Genomic DNA, 27381 nt, shown 5'->3' on the forward strand with positions numbered 1-27381 from the left:
TGAAACTGTAAGAAGTTCCATTGTTCCAAAAATGGAATATTATTAAAACTACCCTTTTCTTTTTCACACAATTTAATTATTTTACTGTGTTTAGATGCTCTTTAGCAGTAAATTTATCAAACTCCAAGTTATTTGTTTCATCCTTTCTTATTTAGCATCTGACAGTTAAAAAGAATAATTTAGCTGAATCAAAATATGCTCCATGAAATATAATCTAACATCCATGAAAAATATGCATACAAAACTCGAAGCAATAGAAAACTGGCATTTCTATTGATTCGAGACGGTATGTTTTTCTGTTCTAACATTTGCTGTTAGCAAACTTTCTGTTAAATAAGTTTATATTCTGAAAGGGAGTTCATAGTCAGAAATGTTACCAAAGTTATTAAAATTAGTAATTCACACAATAGTTAAAATGAATATCTGTATTTCTTTTTTTAAAAAAAATACTCTAAAACTGCTATATAATAAGAATAAATTATATTTGTTTTCAAGTTACATATTAGCATTTACAGATAGTTTCACAAGTTGAATGGTTAAGAGCAAGAAAGGCAATTTTTTAAAATTTCTTTTAACTCAAATATTCAATATATGAGTTTCAAAATCAAATCTAACGTTGTCCATTGGAAGAAAGCGCAAAGAAAATTAATTCATACTTTCACCTCATGACCTAATCTTTGAACTATACTTTTGAACCAGTGTGTGTCATATTACTTTTATTTATGATTTTGAACATTTGATTCATATATTTTTGCAATGGAATTCAGTATGATTTATATGACCAACATGAAAAAATTTGTATTATATGACGATGTGAAACTTGCGCGCTCATAAATATGAACATAAACTCTGAATTTTCAAAATGATAATTAGTGAGTGCAGCATACCATTTCAATACAAAATGTGTTTTTCTTAGTATTGTTAATTTGTGTATTGTGTTACTACTTTTATCAAAATGAACAAACTCCATTTAGATAAATTAAGTATTTTTATTGATAATTAACACTCAGGAGTCAATAACGTTAAAATCAAGCACTCTTAAAAGTTAAAAACCAACATAAACATAGCACGAAGCATTTGTTCAGCGACACTTTGGCTAATCCTTTATTGAGGAATAACTTCTTCCCGGGATTGAGAAAAAAATACAGTCATTCACCTACAAAATAATCCTTCACCATCGACACAAGACAGTGTTTTACAGTGCAATACTTCGTCTTTCCACAAAGTTAGATTAATCATTTCAAGAGATGCCCAATCTTTTGTACAGCATTTTGATCATGATGGAATGCATCATACGGTTCACAAAAGTTGTCATGTTAATGAAGTGAATGTAAGAAGTAGATAATTTAAGAATTTTTAAATTTCTTTCTACATTTGTTTTTACAAAAAATATTATTTATGTGACGCACATTGCACAATTGTTAAATATCCCATGTAAGAAAAATAAGATATAACTGTTTTTTCATGCGTTATTTCTTTCATGTTATAAAATGTTACAATGACAATGCAATTTTAATTAAATATGGACGCTTAAAACATATGAATTTTAATGAGCAAAAAATACAATAAACATCATTGACTGTTACAATAAAACTGTTTCTTACATATTTATAACGTCTGAACCGCAAAAACTAAACGTGAGTACTTAATATACGAGTAAAAATTAAAAAAAAAACATTCCCGAAACATTCCGCTGAGGGCGAGGGAGTTCATGAAAGGTATAGCTCCACAATTTTGTGAACAATGGCATGATTTTGGTAAAGTGGTCAGCACTACCCACAGGCTGCGTTTACTTTCCAGACAAGCTGTTACCTATCAATCTGAAGCTGGGTGGGCTTCAAGCTGCAACTGGAGATCGAACCCCAGTTCCTCACAATGACAGCTCAGTGCCCTAACCACTGAGCAATTAATATAGGAGTACCTTATGTGAAAAAGAAAAAAGAAATATAACATTTAACTATTATTCTTCTAATATCCCATTATGTTGTTGTGAAAAATCCAATTAGCATTGAGGAAATCCTTTTGTCGATTCATGTAAGTTTAAATTTGTTAACTCCGTTGTTTGGTGATACAAACTGATGTTTTTGACACATTTGACTACAGACTGATTATTATACACAAAATTATGTCATGTAATATTCTTATTATTATAATTTTAAACAGTGAAATTATTGTCGATTGAAAATTATGTACAATCACATGATAGCGATAAATATGACATGATAAGAAAGTTCGAAAATGGGGTGAGACAAATCGGGCATCTCTTGAAATGTTTTAGTTGAGAATGAGCAGATGCGTTAAGTTCAATGAATACTTGTTATGAGATCAGTGAAAACCACGTGATTAGAATTGGCGAAACATTGGCAAAGTTATAAGCGAAAAACAAGATTCGCTTTGTGTGTTTTTTTCCTCCTCATTTCCATAATCCTCGTAACCAGCAAGAATGGAATATGAGTAGCAATGTACTTCCGATTATGGTTCTCATGTAGCTGTATGACTGACGAGAACTGCTGTTGTTACCATAGAGGGCGGCAACTTCGTTTACAGAACTGAAGCTTACGTTTGCTTGTTGCTCCGATTTCTTTTGGTTGTTCTCGAAGTCTCCTTTTAATGATCCTAAAATCCATAAGTAATAGATTAAAAATAAATAAAATTCGTTTCAAACAGAAATTTAATTTTTTTACCCTGCGCAAATAAAAAAAAGTAAAAGTATTGAGTTAACATAAAGTATTGAGTATTTCTCAATTTTTATAACTTGATCCAATTTAAGTGCCTATTTAATCATTCTTACGTTAGTCTCATTTATACAGAACCTTATACCTAGAATGACGAGAGAGACCAGAGCTGCCCATTCGATATTTTGGTAGGTACCCCATTGCATCAGGAAGGTTTGGGTAGCCTTTAGTTAGGCTAAGGTACCCCTGTTGAATTAAAAAAAAACAGGAGTATTTCAACATATTTTCAATTATTATTCATGGCGAAAAAGAAACTCAATAACTTAGGAAACCAAAGTATAAGCTTAATTGAAGAGTCAATTTTCCATTACATAAAATATTTTTGTTAATCAACTCAAATAAAATAACATATAATTTAAATGGTGCGGTTTCTAATATATTTCTTCTTGAATTAATTACGATAATAATTTGTAATTTATACCTATTTCATATACTCGCAAACAATCTGGAAAAGACCAGACTAATACTGTCATATTTTATAGGTATACTACAACGATGTCTTTCTAATTTTAATAAAAAATTAATGTAACTATCTAAATGACAATAGATAATTATCTCAATAGCTTAAAATGAAACCTTAAATATGAGAATAAATTAACGCTAATTAGTAATTAATATACAGAAAAAATATACTAGAATATACTTTTTCTGAACAAACACTCTTTTACGATGGATTTTGATATTTGCAAATAGATCATGCTGTAGTTCTGAAAACATATACAAATGATACATACTTGTCACCATAAGCATATTGTTGACTGACAAGACATGCACGAAGAGATCGCAGATTGTAAATAACTAAATATATTTTATTTTTAATTTTTGAGCTTTAATCTTTCATTTTACTGTGTTGTAGATCCATCTGGTTGTTGTACTATGAAATTTTGGAAACTATTTCTTTTAACGGAAACCTTGGCCTCATGATATAAGCAGCAAATATTTGAAGTTTTAATCGGACCCTTCCTTCGAGTACTGTCATCTTAATTTTTACCACCCAATAAGCTTTACGCAAATCATCTTTATAAAATAAAAACACTTCTTTATCAACAATAACGACCCCTATAGTAAACATACATGTTCCTGTCATACCTTTGTTTAAAGTGAAATGATCTTCCGAATATTCAACTTTGAGAAATGTGGTCATCTCCACTTCAAACACTTTGTTCGGATCGGGTGGCAGATCAGAAGGTATGGATCTTCGTTTTCTTCGCCCATATCCTAACTGACCATTCCCACATGGAACCTAGAATGAAATAAAAATGTGAAATTATTAAAATAATAAAAAATTTATTGTAAATATTAGCAATGAAATAGCTTAGGCAATGAAATAGCTGCGTGATGCTTGATTGGCTGATTTTAGGAAATTTAAATCAAGAAAATGGTTAAAGAAAAGAAAAAATCTCTTACAACAAATTTATTAGTAGGCATAATTTTTCTAACCAATGTTAAGTTCAAAATTTTTTGACATTTATCACAATTACTGCAAACATGGAATACTTCAAGTAGTAAACCTGTAAACCAAAGAGGAAGAATTAAAAATCACATAATTTCCTTTCGAAATTTTTTGAATTGTCTATCATAAGCCACCAACTACGTGCAAATGGAGAATGAAATATTTATACACAAAACACAATGAAAAAATGACAACAATAAAATGGATGAATAACACCATCTTTCAGAATTATTACTTTTTGTTTAATTAAGCCAAACATTTTGGGAGAAATGTTATGCTCTGTCACATGCATTGAGATTTAAGGCAAAAAATTGTTTATTTATTATTTTTATTTTACTTTAACTTTCATCTTGTTAATTTTTATCTAAATTTCTTAATTGTGCCAGTTTTATAAATATCTTCAGGCCTAGTGCATTGTACATTAACCACTAAATTTAATAAAATCAAATAAAAACACACTATATAAATTGCAATATAAAGTAAAACTATATTTTTTATTAGTATTAAAAGGATTTTCAAAGTATTTAGTTATTCGGCATTACACATACGTGGTATCTAAACCAAATTTCAAATTAGTGGGGTCATTTTAAAAACATTCCCTTAAAACTTTAAGATGGTTCCAAGAGATTTCACACTAATGTCAGAAATAAAAAAAAAATTCAGAATGAAGAACGTTTTTCAGACATATTACAGCATATTTCACTGCCATAACTATGAAACTAATTTGCTTACTAAAAGCTCACATATAACACAGGTAATATTATAATCAGCTCTGCTACATCGGTTGTTTTATTTTTATTTTTTACATATTTTTTCTATTTTCGGTTGGCAACTTTACTTTTTATGTTTTCAAGTATTTTTTGTTTACAAATCTGAAGACTTTTTTACCATCTTCACATTTTTTGTTGTTAATCAAGTGTATAACTTTTAAAAAAGTGGAGGAAAAAAAAATCCGAGGTTTGTGTTTAGACTTCCTCTTTACCATACTATCAGATTTCCTCTAATTTGCTCTTTAGTTTGCATATTTTAATTTAATATGTCTTAATTCATTAGAATACATTTTGCCATAAATTAAATTAAAGCTAAACTTTTATACAAATCTAAATTACTTAATTACTTTCACTCTTTAAGATTTTTCTTTCCAATGCTTTGTAAAAATATTTTTAATTAAATTACTATTTCCATGATTTTAGCAATGTGGTTAACAAAATATTTTATTTTTCTTTTACTTCAGATAACTTTCGTTTTAAAAATTGAAATTCTAAGGTAAAGTTTGAATTCAAAAGAAAGCAACTTCAAAAGATTTTTTTTTCACAAAAAAGTATATTTTGTAGCATTTGAAATCTAAGATTGAAGTATTCACAAAAAAAAAATAAATAACTGAGGAAAAAAAAACTGCGACATAGGTGAAAAAATCAGAGGCACTCACCCCGCGGCATTGTTGTAAACAGACGCTGACTGTACCAACAAAGAGCACATAATTGGCGTCAGGAAACTTGAATGCTCTGAATTTCGCCGACAGAGCGTCTCCATTTTCCAGGGATTGGAAATTCCCGAAAATGTACGGATCGATGGAACACCTGAAAAAGGATAAGAAAATTCAACAATTGTAAAAGAAATAGTAACGCATGGAACGTGGATAAGAGAGAAGTTTGTGTTAAGACAACTTTTGTGGCAACATTCTACAGATTCGTTCTACCTAAAGAATAAGAAATAAATCTAGTTTAGAACTAGAAATAAATCTGTTTTGCTTTAAGAACGATTGTCACGCGAAAAATAGAGCTTTCGTATGGAGCTATGTTTTCTTCTACGAAAAATATAGTTCGAAAAAAATTCACTTTGATTAAATATATGTAGTTTTTAAAGCAAAAAAAAAAATCGTTTTTATATAATATATATTTTATATAATTTGTATGTTTTTCAGTCTAAGAAAATTCACTTTTAGACTTGAAACCCTCAAATTTGACGATTCATTTAATTTCGAGCTGCATTTCATTAATTTTGAGAGTCATCTCGTCAAGAAATTACGTGATTGGAGGCAGAACTCGAACACTCAAATATATGAGGGATATGTTTTCTCAATTATGGCACTTCATCGTAATGCATTGTATGAGATTGTTTAGTAAAAAGATGAAACTAGAATGATGACTAGATGAAATGATCGAAAAGAAAGTGCCGATAAAGAAGTCCGGCCTGTATGGTGGTAAAGAAGTTGCTCTCGTACCGGGAAGTTCCCGGGTTTGAATCCCTCAACTGGCACGAGTGTAATTTATCTCTATGTTCTGTCAAACTTTCTTGTGTTTTTTGGGCGACACCGATCTACTTATAAGGTGCTCGCGATAAAGAAATTATTAGAAAAGTTAGACGTATTAATCGCTGAAAGTTTTCAGTTTTAATAAAATGACGAAAGTCTGTTTTTAATTTTAACGAAATTGTTTCCCCTAAGAAGGGACAAAGGTTATTTCGTTACTTTGACAAAATATTTGCTCGAAGCATATACCAAGAAAATTCAATCATATAACAAAAAAATCATTATGATTTTCGGTACTTTTCCATTATACCGACGAAAATACTTATAAATTTGCTTACTGCACATATCCACATAAAATCAGTAGAACTTAATAAAATTGTTTTACTTTTAGCTCTGTTAAATTGCTTTTAAATTAGCAATGATGCAGAGTCGTTCATATCAATATAACACTGTTAATAAGGCCTACGTGTTTCTTGACCTGGAAGTGCCTTGCTTTTTGAGGGACCTAGAAGCCAGCAGACTTGTTTATCTCGCTTTGCAAGTGGACACTTGAGGTGTCTCTCGTATGTTCAGGGGCAAAAGACTTTTGGACTTTGCACTAAATGTAGGACTGCTCAGGCTTCGCCCGAGCATATTCTAAACTGTATCGATTTTAAGATCGACGAGGTTTTTTCAAAACCTCATCTGTTTTTAGACTTCCTGGACATTTTTGGACTTATGGAATTGGTCTAATTGGGATGGACCTCTTGGGGATTAGAAACAACAACAACAACAACAACACGTGTTTCTTAGAAACAATATTTGCAAATGAGATCAATGATCAAGAGGCAATTAAGTTTTGTTACAAAAATGCAGCTTTAAAAGTAAAAACACGAGTCATGTTTTGGGTCAATCCCAACTTCAGTAAGTAATTTACATGTTAGCATGTTACTTTGAGATGTTCGTAAGACGTATGTTTAGTTAGGTTAAAAAATAAAACAAATAAAAGTTGCAAAAACTATAAGCATGTGAACATGGTTACCCGTTCATTATAATTACTTCCTCTTGGTTTGGCGAGCTGTCTGTGACTTTCAGAAAGCTTGTTAATAAACCATACGTTTCTGAAAAATAAATGTATTATTATTTAAACAATGAAAATTTTATTTGTATGACTAAAATCAGAAGAGTTATTAAATGTAGAGCGTTCAAAGTAATAAAATGAAATACTTGAATTATTTTAAGTAGTATTGTCAGATTTTAACATACTGGAATGGAATTTGAATAATTTCAGCAGCAAAACTTTAAAAAAAAAATGTTTTTTTTTTATCTTTTTGCTCACAATATTTTCATTTGCGAAGTCAAAGTCAAAATCTTAATTTTTTTCACTGCATAAACAAACAAGTGATTTATCAATGACCTACGGGAGCTTTTGCTATCAAGTTATAACAGTTTTATAAAGAGAACGATTAAGATGTAAGCCCTAATAATAGTTTAAATTGTAAAATAAATACGTAATTAGTTTTTTTCTTGAGCATTTCACCGCAGATTAAAACTATTTGAGTGAATCAAAACCTTTTTCGAAAAAAGGAATTTATAAAATTCTGAAATTCATGAAATTCATTCATACCAAAGATAATTCTATGCATGAAATATTTGCCTATCATTAAAGTTCAAACATTTTTCAATCATTAAATAGTAAACCATCAAATATTACTTTTTTAAATGTTCTTTCATGAAATTATATAAAGGTAAACTTTCTGTTTTCGATTTATAATAGCATTTTTATTCCGTTTAAAAATTGAGTGTATTTTTTTTTCGGTTCAAAAATTGTGTGCAATTATTTTTTCATTTTCTTAAATGTATGTACAAATATGCAAGGAAAAAAAATACATGAAATAGTTGATATATTAACTTCTAAAATATTCAATCTTATTTTTGAAATTATTTTCTACCTATACGTATATTGAAGATACATTTTCTAATTTGGTACAAATAAAGTGTTTACTCTAGAAAAATTGTTCTTCTGCCTCTAACTATTTGTGAATAGGACATCAAAAAGATTCTACTTGATCAAAATCTTCATTTGCTTCAAAAAAGTAGAAATTAAAAATAACAGTCGATATGTTTCTTTGCAAAGTTGCCAATGTAAACGTTGATTAAAAACATAAAGTTGCCAACAAAAAATGGGGATATAAAGATGAGAAACAAAACTAGAAAACCACAATAGCAATTTATTTTGTGCGCTGTTCGCAGATCAAAACTGGGTGTAAATATTAATTACTTGATGAACTAGAATTTAAATTAAGGCAAATTTCCAGTTCATGGAAAGAAAATGGTTATCTTTGTTTGCTTTTAATTATTGTTCCTGTTTTTGTACATAATTTGCAAAATGTAGTTTTCTCTGCTAAATCCATTTCGGGACATCCTAGAAAACGTAACTTAAAATTAAGATAGCATAAAGATTGTTAGATGAAACTATGATTTCAGTTTACAGATAAACCTAACACGTATCCACTTTTTTAAAAGTATGCAAATACGTATTTGAAATGCTAAAATAAAGAGTTTTTCTATCTGCTTGTCTCGTATAACTCCAAAGTCATTCGTGCTATGGTCTTGAAATTTTAAATCGAATGCAAGAAGCTCCCGATCTAAAAATTCGCTTAAAATTTCAATTAGTCAGTTTTTGAGGAATGTTCAAAAACAATTTGTATTCGTAGTGCAATATTAGGCTTTATTGAAATCAAAATTTAGACAACTCCCTTTTTTGGACTAGAAAACAACACTGATGTAATGTTCTAAATACTTAAGAGATACTATCAGTGATGCTTGCTAGCTTACGTTTGTTTAAAACCGAGTATTGTAGCACATTCTTAAACTACCTTTGGATAGCATGTGAAGACTACGTCTTCAAATTAGTATTCTTAAAACTAACTGAAATCAAGCGTTAATTTCTTGTAGTTAGGCTTTTGAAACGTGTTACTAGAAATTAAATAATTTCAAATCTACAATAATTGTGCTAAAAAAAATAAGTTATGAACTAAATAAATTACTAAGAAAATTACTTGTTATAGTAAACTGTGACTGTCATGAGTAGGCCGCGCTTAATAGCATAATTTCGGGGCTGAATGGTACTTTATATAATAAAACTTTTATTTGAAGAATACGGGTATTTATATAAGTTCAAAATGAAGAATAAAACAAAGAAAAATTAAAGACATATGAAAAAAGAGGGAAATAATAAGTAAAAAAATAACAAAAAAAAAAAAATGAAAAGCACTCTGTTTTACGGATATAATCGTGTGGGCTGATGAAAGGATTATATCTTTCTTTTTTTCCCGTTTTTTAAATAAAATTTCATCCTTTTTTTTAAAAAAAAAACTGTTGTTTGTTATTATTTTACATATTATTTCCCCCTTTTTTCATATGTCGTTAATTTTTCTTTGTTTTATTCTTCATTTTGAACTTATCTAATGGGTTCTGTTTACTTGCAGCTTAAGCGCAATAAATGAAACTTTATTATATATATTATTATTATTATTATTATATATATATATCTAAATAAAAGAAAACATGAAGAAAGTTAAGAAAAACAATAAGTTTCATTTATTGTGCTTAAAGCTGCAAGTAAACAGAACCCATTAGATAAGTTCAAAATGAAGAATAAAACGAAGAGAAATTAAAGACAAATGAAATAAAGGTGGAAATTATAAGTAAGAAGTAAAAAAATAGCAAACAACAGTTTAAAAAAAAAGAAAAAAAAGGATAAAATTTTATTTAAAAAATCGGAAAAAAGCCATAAAAAAAGATATAATTTTTCCATCAGCCCACACGATTATATCCGTAAGCACTCTGTTTTACGAATATAATCGTGTGGGCTGATGAAAAGATTATATATTTTTTTCCGGTTTTTTAAATAAAATTTTATCCTTTTTTTTTTAAACTGTTGTTTGTTATTTTCATACTTCTTACATATTATTTCCCCCATTTTTTCATTTGTCTTTAATTTCTCTTTGTTTTATTCTTCATTTTGAACTTTTTATATATATATATATATATATATATATATATATATATATATATATATATATATATATATATATATATATATATATATATATATATATATATATATATATATATAAATTTTTCAAAAGGAAATGTTATATTACCTGCACTTTTTCTGTCCAGGTATATTAGCATTTCTAACGGCGTGCCTGGCTGGACATTTAGCGTTGTATCTAGAATTTTTCCATGCTGCCTGACTGCTAAATTCAGATAAGGAACTGGGCCACTTGCTACAATATAGTCTGTGATGTTCACGTAGCTAAAAAGAAGATTAATATACTTCTTGATTAACTTGTAAATTCATTTAAAGAATGTTTTTCATCTTAAAATATTATAAGAATAAATCATAAATGACATATTCTGTGGAAAAAAATATAACCTAGCAGATATGAGCAACTCATTTAATATTATCCATAACATGTGAAAACATTTAATAGGTTAGTTACACTTCGTAAGTTAGTAAATGTTTTACATATATGACAAACTTTATTATCAATATCTGTAAGGCTGTATAAGTTATGAAATTATAGTAACGGCACTGAGAATTAAAATCACGGTCAAAACTACAAGAAAATGGTGAAATTTACCATGTTTCTGCTCTATGGGAACACCAAAAATCATTGTCAATCAAGTTTTTTCCGAAGCAGTTTGGTAACAGCGTTTGGTTAAACTAAAAATTAACTATTATGTTGTAATTTGCGTTAAAATTGGGTAATTTTATCATGATACCGTTGATCATTGCATAGAAACAACTAATTCGGTTAAATGTACTTTTAAATTTTGTATTTTGACTAAACATGTTGTAATATGAATTATTGCTTCCTGAACACGATTTTCCGGTAAACAATTATCACATGAATGGAAAAATTACTACCAAATGAATGCCTTAAATACTATAGATTTTGAATTTATTACCGAAATTGCTTTTAACATACAATACTGTAATTTTACCAGATTTTTTCCACTTCCGTATTATTACAAAATCTAAATAATAAATTGGTTTATTATTAAAAATATAACTGATTTTGTAAGATAAACCCAATAATATATTAAAGTGGTCATCATTCCTTAATCCTAATTCTGTTTTTCTTATATACAGATATTTTAATAAACTCGTCCTGTATTTACTACTTTCTTCAAAGTTTGTCGCATAAAATTTGAGAATTTTGCTGATCTTAAGTCATTTTAGCCGTACATCAAGCTAGCATTTCTCTATCAATAACGTGAATCTTAAACACTCAACGACTTTTAACAATTCTAGACATTAATTATGTGGGGATTAAATCCACTAACTATAAAGTTCACCCCAACATTATAGAGCATTTACTAATAGTTTAGTTATGCTATAGTAACTCATAACATGGAATTAGTTTAAATAACGAAGTTTTATATTTTTTTTTGTAAATTTTAACTGACATTTGAAACGAAATTAAAAATTCAATGTGAGGAAAGTGGTGGTAAGTTTTGTAACTTAAGCATTTATCTCAAGTTCTTGAAAATTATATGCATAGTTGCCAAATTATGTAAACAATTTTATTAAATAGTATTTAAAAATTAGCAACGTTTGTTATAGGTTGTCTTTTAAATTAGTTCAAGATAAGTAAAAGAGAGCAAATTTCCCCAAAATTCTATACAGTTTGAAAATACTATTAGCCATTCATTTAAAGTGATGCATACTTTTCGTAAAGGTAGGATAGTATTTCGTAAAATGTGGTTGCTCACATAGTTCATATTAAACATTTACCTATTAAAGACAAGATTGGTTTGTGAAATCAAGATATATTTTTTTTAAATAACTTTCTCGTTTGAAACTGATTCTCACTGAAGCTGAATTACAATACTATCGTATCGGAAGTCAGTTTAATTAACTTCATAAAACAAATCCATAAAACAAAATATATATTTCTGAGTAATTTTTTTTAACTTAATGAAATGCGCTTGCTCATATGATACTCTAAAAATGTTTGTCATTCAGTGGTGTATATGTCTGATGCTGAACTGTGATGATAGAATGGTTTAAACACTGAGCAGACATTTTATTTCAATACTGACCTTCAGAAACCAACACAATTTTTGAGTTTATGATTACTCATGTTCAATTCCATAGCCTTGTAATTTTGAATTCGACCCGGAAGACATGGGAAGTCCTGGATCAAATATTGGGAAAGTATTTGCCTTACTTGAGAGCTTTTTTATTGAACTAAACCCCATTTGCATCACATGGATGGGAAAACGACGAAAACCTCCCAATGTTATCCTGACAACAAGGGAACTCTAACCCACAATTTGTCTACCACTGAGAATATATTTCAAGTCAGCACTAAGGTTGGTGCGAGTCAGGTGTGGAATTCAAACCGAACATCCATAGCAGAGATTTAATCCCGGGTCACCAAATTGGGTGGCATGCGCTCCATCTCCTAAGTTAGCATGGCTCACTGAGCAGTCATTGTGATGTATTGGGTTTTAATTCTCACTGATAGCTTGAATCCTTACCAATTCGATGGATGTCAGCTGGTGTGGGAGGTAAAGGCAGCCAGTGGCCACTATATTATATTTACTATATTATAAGTGGCGGACCATATTATATTTATCTAGTAGCTGTTGACCTCGTAATTGTTGACCATTATTCTTCCTGAACCTAAGGTATGCTCAATCACTTGGTTCCAAGTTCACTTTAATTTTTTAAAAGTTATTTTCAGAAAAATTTGTTTTACATATATAGCCGAAAATTAATTAAGCGCATTAAAGTTTTTTTGCTTTAAAAAAATAGTGATCCGCAACTCGATTTTCAATTTATGTTATTTAATTCCGATATCCACTATTCGATTTCCGTTATTCAAATCCGAAATCTGTAATCCAATTTCTTATTTTGATTTACAGACTCAAGTTATAACATTCGAGCTGGTCTTAAAAAAATAGCCCCCTATTGGGGTTAGCACTAGTAAAAAGTGAACAAGACAAGTCATTTTTAGAGAATCAAAGCAAAGCTGCAGACACCTAATGAATTCGTGTTCAAGTTTCAATCTATTTCATTGCTAAACGTAAATCTAGAGTCAAAAATATCTCTTGAGGTAACTTCTAGAATAATCGAGTCAAAAATTATGTATTTTAAAGTTTTTGGGAATACCAGTTATACTTACTCAGGTTCAACAAAATTTTCTGGTAATGTGTTTCTTCTTCTCCTAGAGAGTGTTTGTGGGCTTGTCATGTTATGTGTTGGAGGTATATTACAAGAAGCTAGAATCATTTGGAATTCTTCATGAGGCTCTTCTACAATAATTCTGTGATAATAAATGCGAACGCCCTGAAAAAAAGTAAAATAATAACATTGTAGGCTGAATTATTATGCGAACTAATTCATTTCAAATTTTTCGAATGATGTAGTTTATAAAATCATCAATGTATGATTGTAAATGTATTTACAATTATTAGGTTTGAATTACAAGGTTTATTAACATTCATTACATTCATGACATTAAAGACGACGCTATTGACTAGAAAAACTTAAAAACAATGTTTTTTTTAATGTTTTTTAAATCCTTTAAACTCAAACATTTAAATGAGTGTCAGACTGCAGATTCTGTTGATGAAATTTGTGGTAATTTTAAAAATGTTTAAAGCTTCAACAAAATTTAAGCATTTAACAACGCCATCTGCTGATGAACTTTGTTAATCATTTTTAAAATTTAGAATAATGCTTTGCTATCCAAGTAAAACATGCATCTCAATGTTCTTTAATTTTTAATAAATCTGATAAGAATTTACGCTGTAATTTAACCTAATAAATTTAGACAAAATAGATATGGTATTTTGTTATGTAAACGCTTAGTATTAAAATTAAGTTTGTTTTACCAAGAAACATCAGTTAGGTATAATGAAAAATTATAACTGAAAACTCTTTAAGTATTACCAGAGTTTAGGTTAGCACCTCAAACCATAGAAGTTGGATCTTAGTAATTGACAATCTGATCATTAGTTCAAAACTTATAATAGCAATAAGTTTTTTTCCCATATTTATTATACATTATAGGTAACAGTGGGTATCAAAATTACGCTTTGCGCTTTTTCAGCTGTTTGAAATTTTTTAATAGAGCTTGAATGATTTCTCTTCGCTGATTTCATATCTGCTGTCGGTTTCTTTCTCCAGGCTACATTTTTCTTTTTAAATGACATTCTTAGTCATTTACATTACAAAGGACATTTGACATTATAAATGACATTCTTAGTTTTTAAATGACACTCTTATTTTTTGTCGAATTGTACAAGTTTAAAAATGTTATATATAACAGGGGGTCACATAAATGTTATAAAAAACTTCTAAAGGTGTTAGAGCCTCTAGAAGTTTTTTATATCATCATCTGGATTAAAATGGTACTGGAACTCATACCCGAAGAGCTCATCATATGCCGCTATGGGCACTTCTCAGATCTGTTTCGTCCGCGTGCTTCTGAACAGGTCATAATAGGGAAGCGTACGTACGGCGTACGCTTCCCTATACGCGTATACACGCCGTATATGCGTACGGCTACATTTAATCCTTACTCTCTGAGATTGACGCTGCATTTATGTGACCCTCAGTTACATATAACGGTTTTGAGCCGGTACATTTCGACAAAAAAAAGACTAAAAATGTCCTTAAAACACTGTAGCTTGAGAAGCAAGGCTGTGTTAAAATCCCCTCACTTGAAATAGGTAAAATCAAGCATTTGTATAAATTCCACAAAAATTTGTTCCCCAGTATAACCATTTGAAATAACACAAAAATAACTCACAACAAAACTACTTTCCACATTTTATTACGAAGCATAAAATCTGTTACTATATAGATACGATAGGTAAGAATTATATTGATACACTGAAGCGATAAAATGTTTTATGCATTACAATTTGTTTACTAACTTATCATCATAGTTGAGAATTCGAATGGTAAGGATTACTCGCTTAACTAGAACAGTAATAGTATTGGTCAACATGCTTTTTTTTAACCTTTTATGTTATAAAGAAAAAATATCTGAGGATTTCCTTATTGTTATCGGTTCGGCTTGGGAGTAAAGTTTGCATTAGGGGTTGGTAAAAGTTTCTGTGTACATAGCTTAACGTTAGTGTAATTTATTTTTCGCTTAACATTTGGAATGAAAAATAAGATAGAAAGTGGAGTGAAACGAAAAAAACGTCACAGTCAGCTTAGAAAAATAGATAACAGAATAAGTTTCTAGCACAAAGTTAGTTTATTTGCTTGATGCAAAAACAGAATTTTAATTAAATGGATACCTAAATACTAAAAACCTTTATTTTACCTTTATTTTTAAAGCGAGAAAGTAAAAGCGAGAAATAATCGCGTAAAAATAACATACAATAGATTCATTTTCCTGTAAGTTCCATAATTAGCCAGGATGCATTTTATATTTAAATAACAGATAAGACTGACAAACAATATTTTAACATAGTTACAATTGTTCTATACATTTTCAGAAATAGTTAACTTATAAATGATTGTATACAGCAGAGATTTTTTTTTGTTGAAAAAATACGGACTTTTTGTTTGAAAATTTTAAAAAAGCTTTGTTTTTATGAAAAATTCTATCAGACTTTTGTCTAACAAGTTTAAAATTATTTTTTATTGTTTGCGTCGTATGGTTTTTTTCTTCTTGAAATAAAGATTGTCTTAAATTTTTTTTTAATCTTAAGAACCTTAGAAGTTTTTTAATCTTAAATGGTTTTGTTCTAATGAATAAAATATAAAAAACTATCAAAATCATCTGTTCCGTTAAAAAGAAATTTGTCAGAACTTCAGTTCAAAGAAAATTCTTAAAAGAAAATTACTAGCAATTTATTATATAGTGTGTATACGTAGACATATTTTGTGATCTGTGTGAGAAAATAACCGAATTAGATTTCTGATACAAACATGATTCATGTTTTTTGTGTGTTTTTTTATAAGAAAAAGGAATGTTCTCTATTATTGTCTAAATGTCAACGAAACGAAATCATTCTCAGAATATTCTCGTTCTCCAAGAATATTCTTTTGAAAATATTATCCCCTTGCATCTCTATAGTGATGATATGAGTCAAATAATATTTACCGTTAATTTGTTGAGCATTCTCGTTGTACCACAAGTATAAATGTTATCTAGAGGCAGCTTGAAAACGAACATTTCTCCTACTTTATCAGGTTCGCAATCTAAAATAACAGATATACAAGATAATAAATGTTAGCACATTTAAAAATTTTTTTGCAAGTAAGTCATTCAATTTTAAGTTAGTCATTCAAAGCAAGTATCGTAAGCTAGTCATTCAAAATCCTGTATTTTATCAAGTGGCAGATTTCAAATTTGCAATCTATTTCTGTCTCCACGCTATAATTTTCAAATGACATATTTTTGCTTAATATTTGTGGAAATGTACAAGATTTAAAACGTTATATACACCGAAGAACCATTACATTATGACCACCCTCCATCTATAACAATTGGCTCGCCCAGGTTTTCATGGTTTCTCGCCCAGGAACAATGTTTTCATGGGGCACGTTAGGACCCATAATCCTAATAGAACAATCCCTGACGTCTGTAAGCTACTTGAACATAGTTGCAGACTAGGTTCACCCATTCATGGCAACAGTTTTTCCTGCGGGGGATGGTGTTTACCAACAGGATAATGCACCATGTCATAAAGGTCGAATCGTCGAGGAACATTCCAGTGACTTTCAAGTCATGCCTTGGCCTCCAAATTCACCTGACATTAATCCAATAGAGCATTTGTGGTCCTACTTGGAAAACCAAATTCGTGCTGCCACGCTACCCCCTCGCAATGTGAGGGAATTGCAGGACCAGTTGGTGAGCTCTTGGTACCAGATACCTCAGACTACCTATCAGCATCTTGTGGAATCAATGCCAAGGCGGGTGCCAGCAATTTTGAGGGCTAAAGGTGGTCCTGCATGTTATTAGCAGGGTGGTCATAATATAATGGCTCTTCGTTGTATATTAGGGCGCCGTGTAATGCTGTGACAAACTTCTACGGCAGTTGAAGTACAATAGCAAAAATAAAATTTCATTGGCATCTGTGTTCAGAAATGTCATATGCCAATAGTGGTGATTTTCTTCGTGTATTTTTAAACAAGTCATAATAGGGAAACACCCCTAGTCATGAATGATGGCATTTTCTGGCATAGATATTCCTGTGCAATTTTAATCCTAAATCTCCTAGAAGTTTGTCGCAGAATATACGCGACCCTCCGTTATATACAAAGTTTTTTAACATTTCAAGAAAAAGTAGGTTAAAAATGTCATTTAAAACAATATGTTGCCTTAAGATTAAAACTAATTTCGGATTTGAAATCCCCTCTCCCGGATTAGGCAAGATGAAGTATTTGCATAAATAGAAAAAAATTGTGCCTCAGTGTAAATTAACACTTTCTATTTCGTGATAAATATGATTAATTCATTTCTGACTATATCATAATTATGAAATTATGACTCAGTGAATATTTGAAAATTATATAAAATAATTAGCGTATATTTCATATTTGAGGGATTTAGTTTTCTCTTTTTTTTTATTAAAGATAACAATTATTTTAATCTCGCAGTTTCTCAAAAACTGATTTTCACGGTAAAAAGTACCCTTATTTAATCTGGAATATTTTGCAGTATCGACATTAAAGCAAGATTCAATTAATAGCTGCTATAGCACACAATGAAACATTATCCTTCTGATTTTAAGTAATGTATTTTTCTTTTCATGTTGCATCATGGACTATTTTTTTTAATATTTTCACATCTGTTAAACAAATGGAAAATACATTTTATTAGCAAATTTTAATAAGTTAACCATTTTGAACAAAATTTATAATACAAGGAATACGCAGAAAAAATATATTTCGAAAAGTAACTTATAGATTATTTAAGTTTTATTATTTTTTCAATTTATATTTTAATTAAACTTAACAATAAGTGAAAATAATATTCATAAACGTTAACTTTTAAGAATTAAAAATTTACTTTTCTAAGGTTTAGAATTTAAAAGATTCTAATTTTCTTACCATATATTTTGTAAATTAAGAGCCTTAGACATACTTGCAGCTGTTACATAAGACTATTACGACAATGACTATATGACATTAGACAACGACTATTACGTTACTAAGAAAATAAAATCTGAAAATATTATGTTTATTACAAGCCCACATAATGCGCACAAATTAATCTCCAAATCTCGTAATGACCAGGGACTCTCGTTAGGCTGATTGGTTCAGAAGCTGAATTCGAAGTCCTTTTTCAGAATGAATTTCTTATGAATTTCTATCAGACCAACATAAGGAGCTGTACTCATTACCAATAATTCTGATTATGTATAACTTTAACAGGGAATGGATTGGAATGAAATAACTATTGGAAAGCCTAACGAATATCATGCCATCATACGCGTTTATTTTTATTGCTTACATTTACTTAATATGATTTTTATTAAATATGTTTTTTTATTCATTGCATCATTCTATATTGAACCATTCTGCATTACGCTCTCTGATTCTGACGTTCTTAATATCTCCAACATCCTTAAGGCAAATGCTACAGTTCCGGAAGCAAGAAGTCAGCAAGAGTTGTCCACATCCTCAAAAACCTTAAATGCTTCTAAGGAAACAATGATTTAGGAAGTCAAAGACGCTAAACAGAATTAACACCAAAGCAAATTTCTCAACCTAAATGACGGAATTAATGAGTGATTCGGAAGATCACTTTAAAAAAATGATTCTGAAACTTTTACAGCCAATTGCAGAACTGCATTACGACAGAAAAGGATAATTTGAAACATAACTGAGGATGTAATTCCCATAATATTTTCAGAAATTATTAAATATGTCCTACAAATTTATCAGAACTCCAAGAACATTATTTAGTAGAATAATTTTACTTACCAATGTAGTTTTTTAGTCTTTCTAAGTAAACTAATGCTGATGATGAGTTGACATTTACTGTGACTATCATCCACTTTGGCGAACATGTAACATTATATTCAACTATAAAAGAATTATGCATCAAATTAACTTTCAAACATTACAGAAAATAGTAAATTTAAATGGTGTGTATTATGCGAATTAGTTAATATGGGAAGCTTTTACACTTTATCTTATTTCCTTAACATTCATTTAATAATTATCCTTATCCATATCTAAATATTCCTCAAAAGTTATAAAAATAATTCTTGATAAAGCTATTAAAGAAATATCTAAAAAGTACACAGCTCAGCTGGATCATTGTAAAAATTTCAAAGTATAGAAAAATATTAACTGATAGGGATTAATATCAAACATATGACAAAAGTTACACTTTTTTATTCACAAAAATACAAGTGTTTATATTCATTTTAAGGGATGTAGTTAAATCTAAACATCAGTAATGCAGAGTGCTTGCACCAAAATCTGAACATTTAAACCAGCCATGATTTTTTTTCGTCTCAAAAAACAACAATTTTAGTGTTTTTTTTTTTTTTTTTTTTTTTTATAACAACAACTGATTTTTTCAATCTAGATCAAGATTGTGTAAGTTTTTACTTCGCACTCTCCTTTACATATAGAGAAACAAAATTTTGCTATTATGAAAAATATGCATGTTTTAAATTGTGCAAAACATGTAATTACGCATGAAAAATTATACATATTCACTCTTATAAATTTCAGTGCTATTGAACATCAAAAATGGAGGAAAATACTTTACACCAAAAAAAATGCAAAGGAACAATCGTGCAAATTCCTGGAACACCTAGAACTGTCTTTAATATTTAATAAGACCAAAAATAATCCTTATTGTTTCAATACGCCAAGTATTATTTTTCGTATTTGATCTACCCAACGATTTATACTATACTGTAAAAAAATCTGGATCAAATTACAATAAAAAGTACTGGTACGCCGGTAAACTCCATTTTGCTTTAAAATCCATTTTTCCTGTAAAATTTTCTATCATAATCTTTACAGTACTATTTGTTTAATTACTGCGATTTATTGATTTAAATATTAGTGTAAAAATTAAGGTACATCAGATACTTATTTCATAAAAATTTACGGCAAAAATGGATTTTATAGTAAAAAGTACTAGTACTCGGAGTGCCGGTATTTTCTACCATAATTTGATCAATAATTTTTACAGTGTAGGTACTTCTTAATGCCAAGAGTAATTCGTTGCTCACCACTAACAAAAAGAAAAAACCTAGGTTTTTGATAACGCCAAGATTAACTCTTGGTGTTTGTTGACACCAAGAATCATCTTTGGTTATTGATTATACTAAGAAGGCTTGTAATTCCAGTGTTACCAAAACTAATCCACGTTGCTTGATTCCACCAAAAATTATTCTTAGTGGTTCATTATATAATAATTTTTCTAGTTTACTGAGTACACTAAATTATTCTTGGTTTCTTACTGCACCAAGAATTCATGTTGTTGATTGATTACATCAAGAATTATTCTCGGGAAAGGTTCACCTGGTTGATAGGACGTTGAGCCCCTGTCCAAGAGGTCATGTGTTTGATCAAATCCGGTCTAAAATTCCGCGTGCAATAAATAGTTACTGGCGTACTTAAATCTGCTGGGTGGCAAAGTCTCCCATGTCCCCATAACGCATACTACCTCTGGGGATACTGAATTGGAGATTGACGCTCTCAGGTTCTGGTCATATTTACGACCTGTGGATTAATGAATGGATGTTTGAATTAATCCGCCCTATAAACGGGCAGTGGCGTGTGTGTGGCTGCTGAAGTCACATTCTTGGCCATAGATGGTACCTTTGAAAAACAAGAAACGCACCCTTTGCCATAAATTCGCTTGGTTTCACCAAACAGGCTTGCTGGTTTGGTAAGAACATTCGAAACAACAACAACAAAAAGTAATTCCTTGTGACTCACTATAACACATTTGGCTTAACATAGATGCCATTATTTTCAATATTAACATATAACACATATTTTTTTACATTTTTTTCTTGCGATTGTTTTGTGAGGTTCTTCAAAATTTCACGATAAATTAACCAATGAACAAAGACAGAATATTTTCCCAAATTTTATTAACTTCCATTGAAAAATTACGAACATAGAAAAATATACCGAAACAAATAACAATCTTTATAAAACGTTTGTTAAAAAATAAGTTTATATTGAATTCATAACATTCGATACAGCACACAGTTTTGATAATAAATAAATAACTGACTTTGATTTGTATGTACATTTTTCATCATCAACATTTAAAATTTGATAGCACAATTTTTATAAATATTTTCTAACAGAAAACACAGCAGCATTGAAATATTTCATCATTATTTAACTAAAAATAAAACTTAAAAAGATCATAAGAAAAAGATCGCACATAGCAGAACAGTATTATTTAAATAAGGGAAGGAAAATTCGAAAAATATTTTTTGCAATATGTTTTAGTAGTAAATACGTTTAGAAATTTGATAATAAAGCTTAGCTTTGAAAAATAAGTATTAACTTCGTCTGAAAGATTTATTCATTCAAAAAAAACATTCGTATAAATAAAATAATGTAATCAAATTTAAATATGTTGTTTGAATATTAATTTGAATGCAAATAATAAAATGTATGAATATTGAAATATATGAGAAATAAACTAAATATAAAACACATTTTCGTATTCCAGAATCTTTTTTTAATTCCTAAAAAGCAGCAAGCATAATTCAATTTGAATATTTAAATGAGTTATATGGTATTGATGAAAAAAAGATTAGAATAAATGTATCAATATGTTATTCGATTTGTCAGACTAGTTGTTTTTTTAAACATTTGTTGTATAAAGTAAAAACTTATTTTCTGCAAACAATATTCAATTGAAAATGAGATGTAATAAAATTTTATTTAGTATAAATAACGAAGCTACATCATTAAACTGACTTAACTCAATATTTCACCAAATCTATTATTACTTAAGGAAGTAAATTTATACGAAAATTTACTAATGAAAAATATAAAATTAAACATGCATAATCTTAATAAAAACCCAGTAATATTATATGTGCATACCAAAAAATGTGCAATTTTAAAACTTTTTTTCTTGAAGAAAGATATGCGTTATTTTATTTCCTTACTGTTTTACCAACATAAACTAATCATACAATTGTTGTAAATCTCTATTTAAGAGCCACTTTTTTAAGATTCAGATAGAGTTGGGTACTTGACATTTTTAATTTTGAAGAAAACTTAAGTATATGTTCTTTATTTAAAGCTATTAGACACGTTTTTTTATTTTTGTGAAACAAAAAGAAAGAAAAAAATTTAAAAAAAAACATGTGTGAAAATCAAAACTGAAGATCTTCTAGAATTATGAGAAAAACATATAATTAAAAGTAGCAATACTTTTTTTGAACCGAGTTTCATGTCACTGACCGTACTTTAATGGTCTACTACGTTCACACAAACTATTCAGCCATTTATATTTTATAAATAGATTCAGTCATAAATACTTCAAAGATCATTAAAAAAATCTTAGTAAACAAACTATTTTCTTAGATATTGACCGTCAAAATCTACTAGTACAAACAGTGGACCCCAAAGGTTTATATTTTTGTGAATACATATCAATATATTTGCAGTAGTAAGTAAGAAAATAACATATGCGTGATGTATGTTTGGCGAGACCCTTAATAACCTTCTTCTCGCTCCCGTGAAAATGACGGGGTGAGATTTCGCCCTCTATTTCTCGCTCCCGTGATATTGACGGGCTGGAGTATTCAGTAGCAACGCGCCAATAAGAATAAAACTAATTCATTTCTTTTGCCCGGAAAAAAATTTATTTCTCATTTTACGCACCAGATGGCAGTCCTAGGATATTTTTAAAGTAATTGTAGCTAGTTAGTTTATTTTAAACTGGAAGTCGGCACTAATTAAATACGTAATACAAATACAAAAGCCAAAAAAATAGGCACTTTTACGATCGTTTTCTTGAAAATTAACCATTAACCGATCGTTAAGGGGTTAAAAGTGACCCTAAAGCAGCAACTAACTGAATCTGTTCAGCCGTAGTTGAATAATCTAACAATAATTTATTAGGAGAAATCTTTTCTTATTTGTTATTTGTTGATGTCTTACGCATGCGCTCTGAAATTCTTGCTAACTAGAATATTTTTGCCTGGATTAGCAATCTCGCCACAGCAGTTTACTTTGGCTTTAAGTGAGTTTCAGGGCGCAGAGCCTTTTTCCCCAACTACTTTGGAAGTTTGAAGTGTGTTCTAAGTCAGTTTTTCATTCTAAAGTTTTTAATAAATAGTTTATTTTGGTAATTTAGCTTTATTTCGTTATTCGATGACTCATATTAGTAGTTTAATTCATGTTAGTATTCCACACAGAATCTTTACACTAGGTCATTTACTGTATTCGCCACAGCTAGACAAATAAGAAATTTGCTGAATAAGTAACCTTAAGTATAGCAAACACAAAATCATTTCACAGATTCACAATATTCTGGTAGTTATGATCATATTTGTTTTCTCAGTGTGACGTCAAGTGTGTTTGAGTTAGGAGTTATTAACTCATTCAATGTATTTTTGAGCCCATTTTAGGCTCTGTACTCATAGAAAGAATATCATATTGATCGATCAAAAACATTCTATTATGAAAAAATAAAAGATGTAAAAATACATAACTAAAACTTGTTATTTTACTATATTTTTATTGATATATTACATATTTGGTCTAAATCTTTTTTTTCTAAATACGTTATACACTTATCGACAGATTAGAAAAGACTCATTTGATACCTTATAGAAATTTTCAATTACGCGATTTGTATAACCACTTAAAAAAAACGACATTTTTAAGCATAATTTAAAGAAATTACCAAACTAAAAATAATGTTTTACAATCGAATTTCGTTAATTAGCTAATCGATTTTCTTTAATTTTTACACAAGTTTCTTTCTTTTGTTGCAGTTAGAATGATTCCAGTCCCCGATTTCGCTATTTGAATTTAACTAATTGAATAATATTCACTGAATTCATTGAATAATATTCATAAGTTTTTATAAACATGTTTTAAAAGATCAAAGTAAAATATATTTTGCGCTGCATTTAAATAATTGTAAATTCAATTTTTCTCGTGAAACAAGTTACGAAAATTTTTTCTCGAGTTTTCAGTTTTTTAGGAGAGGCACAAAAGATAAATTAAAATGTATAATGGCAAATCTGATTTCAGAGATTGTATTTTTCGTTTGTTAATAGTGTTATACTTATGATCTTTTTTTAAGATTTGCATATCATATCATCGTTCATAAATACGATTTATTAATATCGTGTTCATTGGAAATGGAACTAACAAAAGTAGGGATAAAAATATGAGTGTTTGTTCTGTTCCATACTTGGGTTATTATTGGAAAGTAATTAATTGTCTTTTTCTAACTAACCTCACGATTTTTTGTAAGAATAAATTATTTATAGTATGACCGCTGGTTGTAAAATATAAGTTTAACTGGGAATTTATATTATTCCAAATTGTTCATTACTTAAATGTCTTTCTCTTCGAAATATGAAAAAAATATTTGCGACAAGTTAAAATTTAATATTTGGATGGGCCGTTTAAAATACAGTAGTGAATATTAATTATTAATTTTAGTTAGTGAGTTGGACAGAACAAGGTAGGGAAATAAAGCAAACATCTGACACTTTTGACTAGATTACTGCAATTATCGATTAAAAATTAATAACGCTAGCTCCAAACACACGCATGTTATTTAGAAATGACTGATAAACTTGGCAGGATATTTGTTTGTTGAGATCAGTGTTTTGATTCAATTATACAATTTTGGATTTTTTACTTCACCAATTTTAATTTGCATATTTTAGTTGCTTAAGGATTTCTTTTTAATAAACTTATAAAATTTACCTCTCTAAGACCGGGTAGCTATATTTAATAATATTCCAAGTCAAACTCCATGGAATGTTGAATTTATCGAAAGTTCAAGTGAAAGCCTGTACCCAAACGATGCCTATAGTACTATAGAGGGCAAGTTTTATTTGTGATTTCCAATTTTATTTTGATCATTTACATTAATATATAATGTGTTTCAAATGCTATATTCGACATGTTCTTTGATTTTTAAAGCATTTTTGAATGCTTTTTTTTTTACTAAAACGAATTGTTTTTAAATCGCGTTCGCAAAGTATCTAAATAAGTCACAGAAAATATTTTGAATAAGAATATGTGAGTTAGATTTTAATTTTACCTGCTTTCTTGTTTCTTTTTGCAGACTGATTATTAAGGTTTTTCTTCACAATTCCAACTTTGTTACTCAATTTATTTAATATTAATTATTTTCTACTTTGAAAAAAAAGGAAACTGCAATAGTAATAATACGCTATGCAGTTGTGACTAAACTAAGTTGTAAATTAAATTTATCGTGTTTCTGAATGTGAAAAACAGTGTTTTTAAAATAATGATTTTTAATAGTTTTTAAAATCTTGTTTCATTCATGTGTTTATCGATACGTCAGGATGTACTGCATCTTAAACGTGTACACGGAGAAAAAAAATCATTTAAAATTATTGTACTTTATGGTAATTACATTTCAGGTAAAATAAAAAATATAATTTTGATTAATAAGACCAAAATTTACTATATTTATGCCGTTCATCTGGTAATTTTTTCCTATCCAATAGTAATACTTTACCGAAAATTCTGCCATTAAAGATTGTAGTTTTTATTACCACATATTTTGTAAAAAATTCAAAACTGGAAAGTAATTCATTGAATGGTATTTATGTCATGCTCTAAGTTATCATGATAATATAACCAGATTTTACCTCCTTTAAAAAATTTTATTACATATTATAAAACCATATTTTTTTGTTAATTTTACCAAAATCATTAACTGAGAGCTTTGAGAAATTATTGAGATCTTGGTTTTTCCATATAGCCTGAATTTTACCAGATCCTGATAGCTTTGACTATACATTTTTTTTTCTCAGTATAGAGACATTTTATTTGTTAGGGAAAATAGGCTAAGAACGTGTATCTAAGATTTGAAGGCTCGTTGGGGCTAAACTGTTGGCTCTAGAAATTGTCAGATTTTATCGAGATATGTACTGTTTACTTATGTATAATACACTATTCCCAAAAATTGCACGCACTACATTTTTTGATGTATAATTTTTTCTAGAAAAGGTAAAATCACTTGGTCTGCAGCGATAACTGTCCCCGTAATCGAGACTGCTGCGTGCACAGCCAAAATTTCTTAGAAGAAATGCTGTGTTTATTAATTAATTTTTTAAATAAAATTTTCTGAGAATTTCTTTATATGTGTGTTAAAACTACAGCTCTGTGTGAAGGCTTTTAAATAAGATTTTTTGTACTTAGAGTAGAGGGCCCAAAGGGAATTTTGCCCTGGGGCCTGTTTAACCATTCTCAGCGTCTGGTTTTATCTATCTTTATTCTCTGCTGCTTTGTAGCTTTTAAGTACTCAGTTTAGACAAGGCAAAATTGGATCTTACCCGAGAGCAGATGTTATCAAAGCAAAAAAGATCAGTGCGTATATTGTACAAAATTCTCATTGTTTGTTAAGGTGCGCATCTTTAGTTGTTGTTGTTGACGTATGCCATTAAGCAGAGGGGGTGCGATTGTTCTTGTTTTCCAGTGGCGCCATCTATGGCCAAGAATTCGACCTCTGCCACACCTATACGTCACACCCGTTTATAGGGTGGACCCATTCACACTACCATTCATTCCTCCACAGATCGTAATTTTGACCTGAATCAGAGGACGATCAATCTCCAATTCAGTTCCCCCAGAGGTTTTGATTTGTTATAGGAACATGGAAGACTCGACAGATTTAACGTGCATCAGTCGCCATTTACTACACGGGGAGTCTTCGGCCGGTAGGGATCGAGCTCACGATCACTTGCCC

At 29.4% G+C, this 27381-nt stretch overlaps 1 protein-coding gene across 1 annotated transcript in view; it reads right to left on the reverse strand.

The window, feature by feature from the left end:
- Positions 1-969: 969 nt before the first annotated feature.
- The window catches only part of LOC107450357 (uncharacterized), a 123293-nt gene continuing 96881 nt past the window's right edge, over positions 970-27381 (reverse strand). The window contains exons 3-10 of the mRNA XM_016066122.5: positions 19395-19496; positions 16567-16664; positions 13624-13787; positions 10588-10742; positions 7461-7539; positions 5618-5768; positions 3825-3978; positions 970-2616 (exon numbers count right to left, since the gene is read on the reverse strand). Coding sequence (XP_015921608.1) covers positions 2414-2616; positions 3825-3978; positions 5618-5768; positions 7461-7539; positions 10588-10742; positions 13624-13787; positions 16567-16664; positions 19395-19496 — 1106 coding nt within the window. The 3' untranslated portion in view covers positions 970-2413. The remainder of the gene's footprint in view (positions 2617-3824; positions 3979-5617; positions 5769-7460; positions 7540-10587; positions 10743-13623; positions 13788-16566; positions 16665-19394; positions 19497-27381) is intronic.

This window comes from Parasteatoda tepidariorum, chromosome 6 (genome assembly GCF_982258835.1).
Source record: "Parasteatoda tepidariorum strain Cologne lab strain chromosome 6, Ptep-v5.0, whole genome shotgun sequence".
Classification (NCBI taxonomy): domain Eukaryota; kingdom Metazoa; phylum Arthropoda; class Arachnida; order Araneae; family Theridiidae; genus Parasteatoda; species Parasteatoda tepidariorum.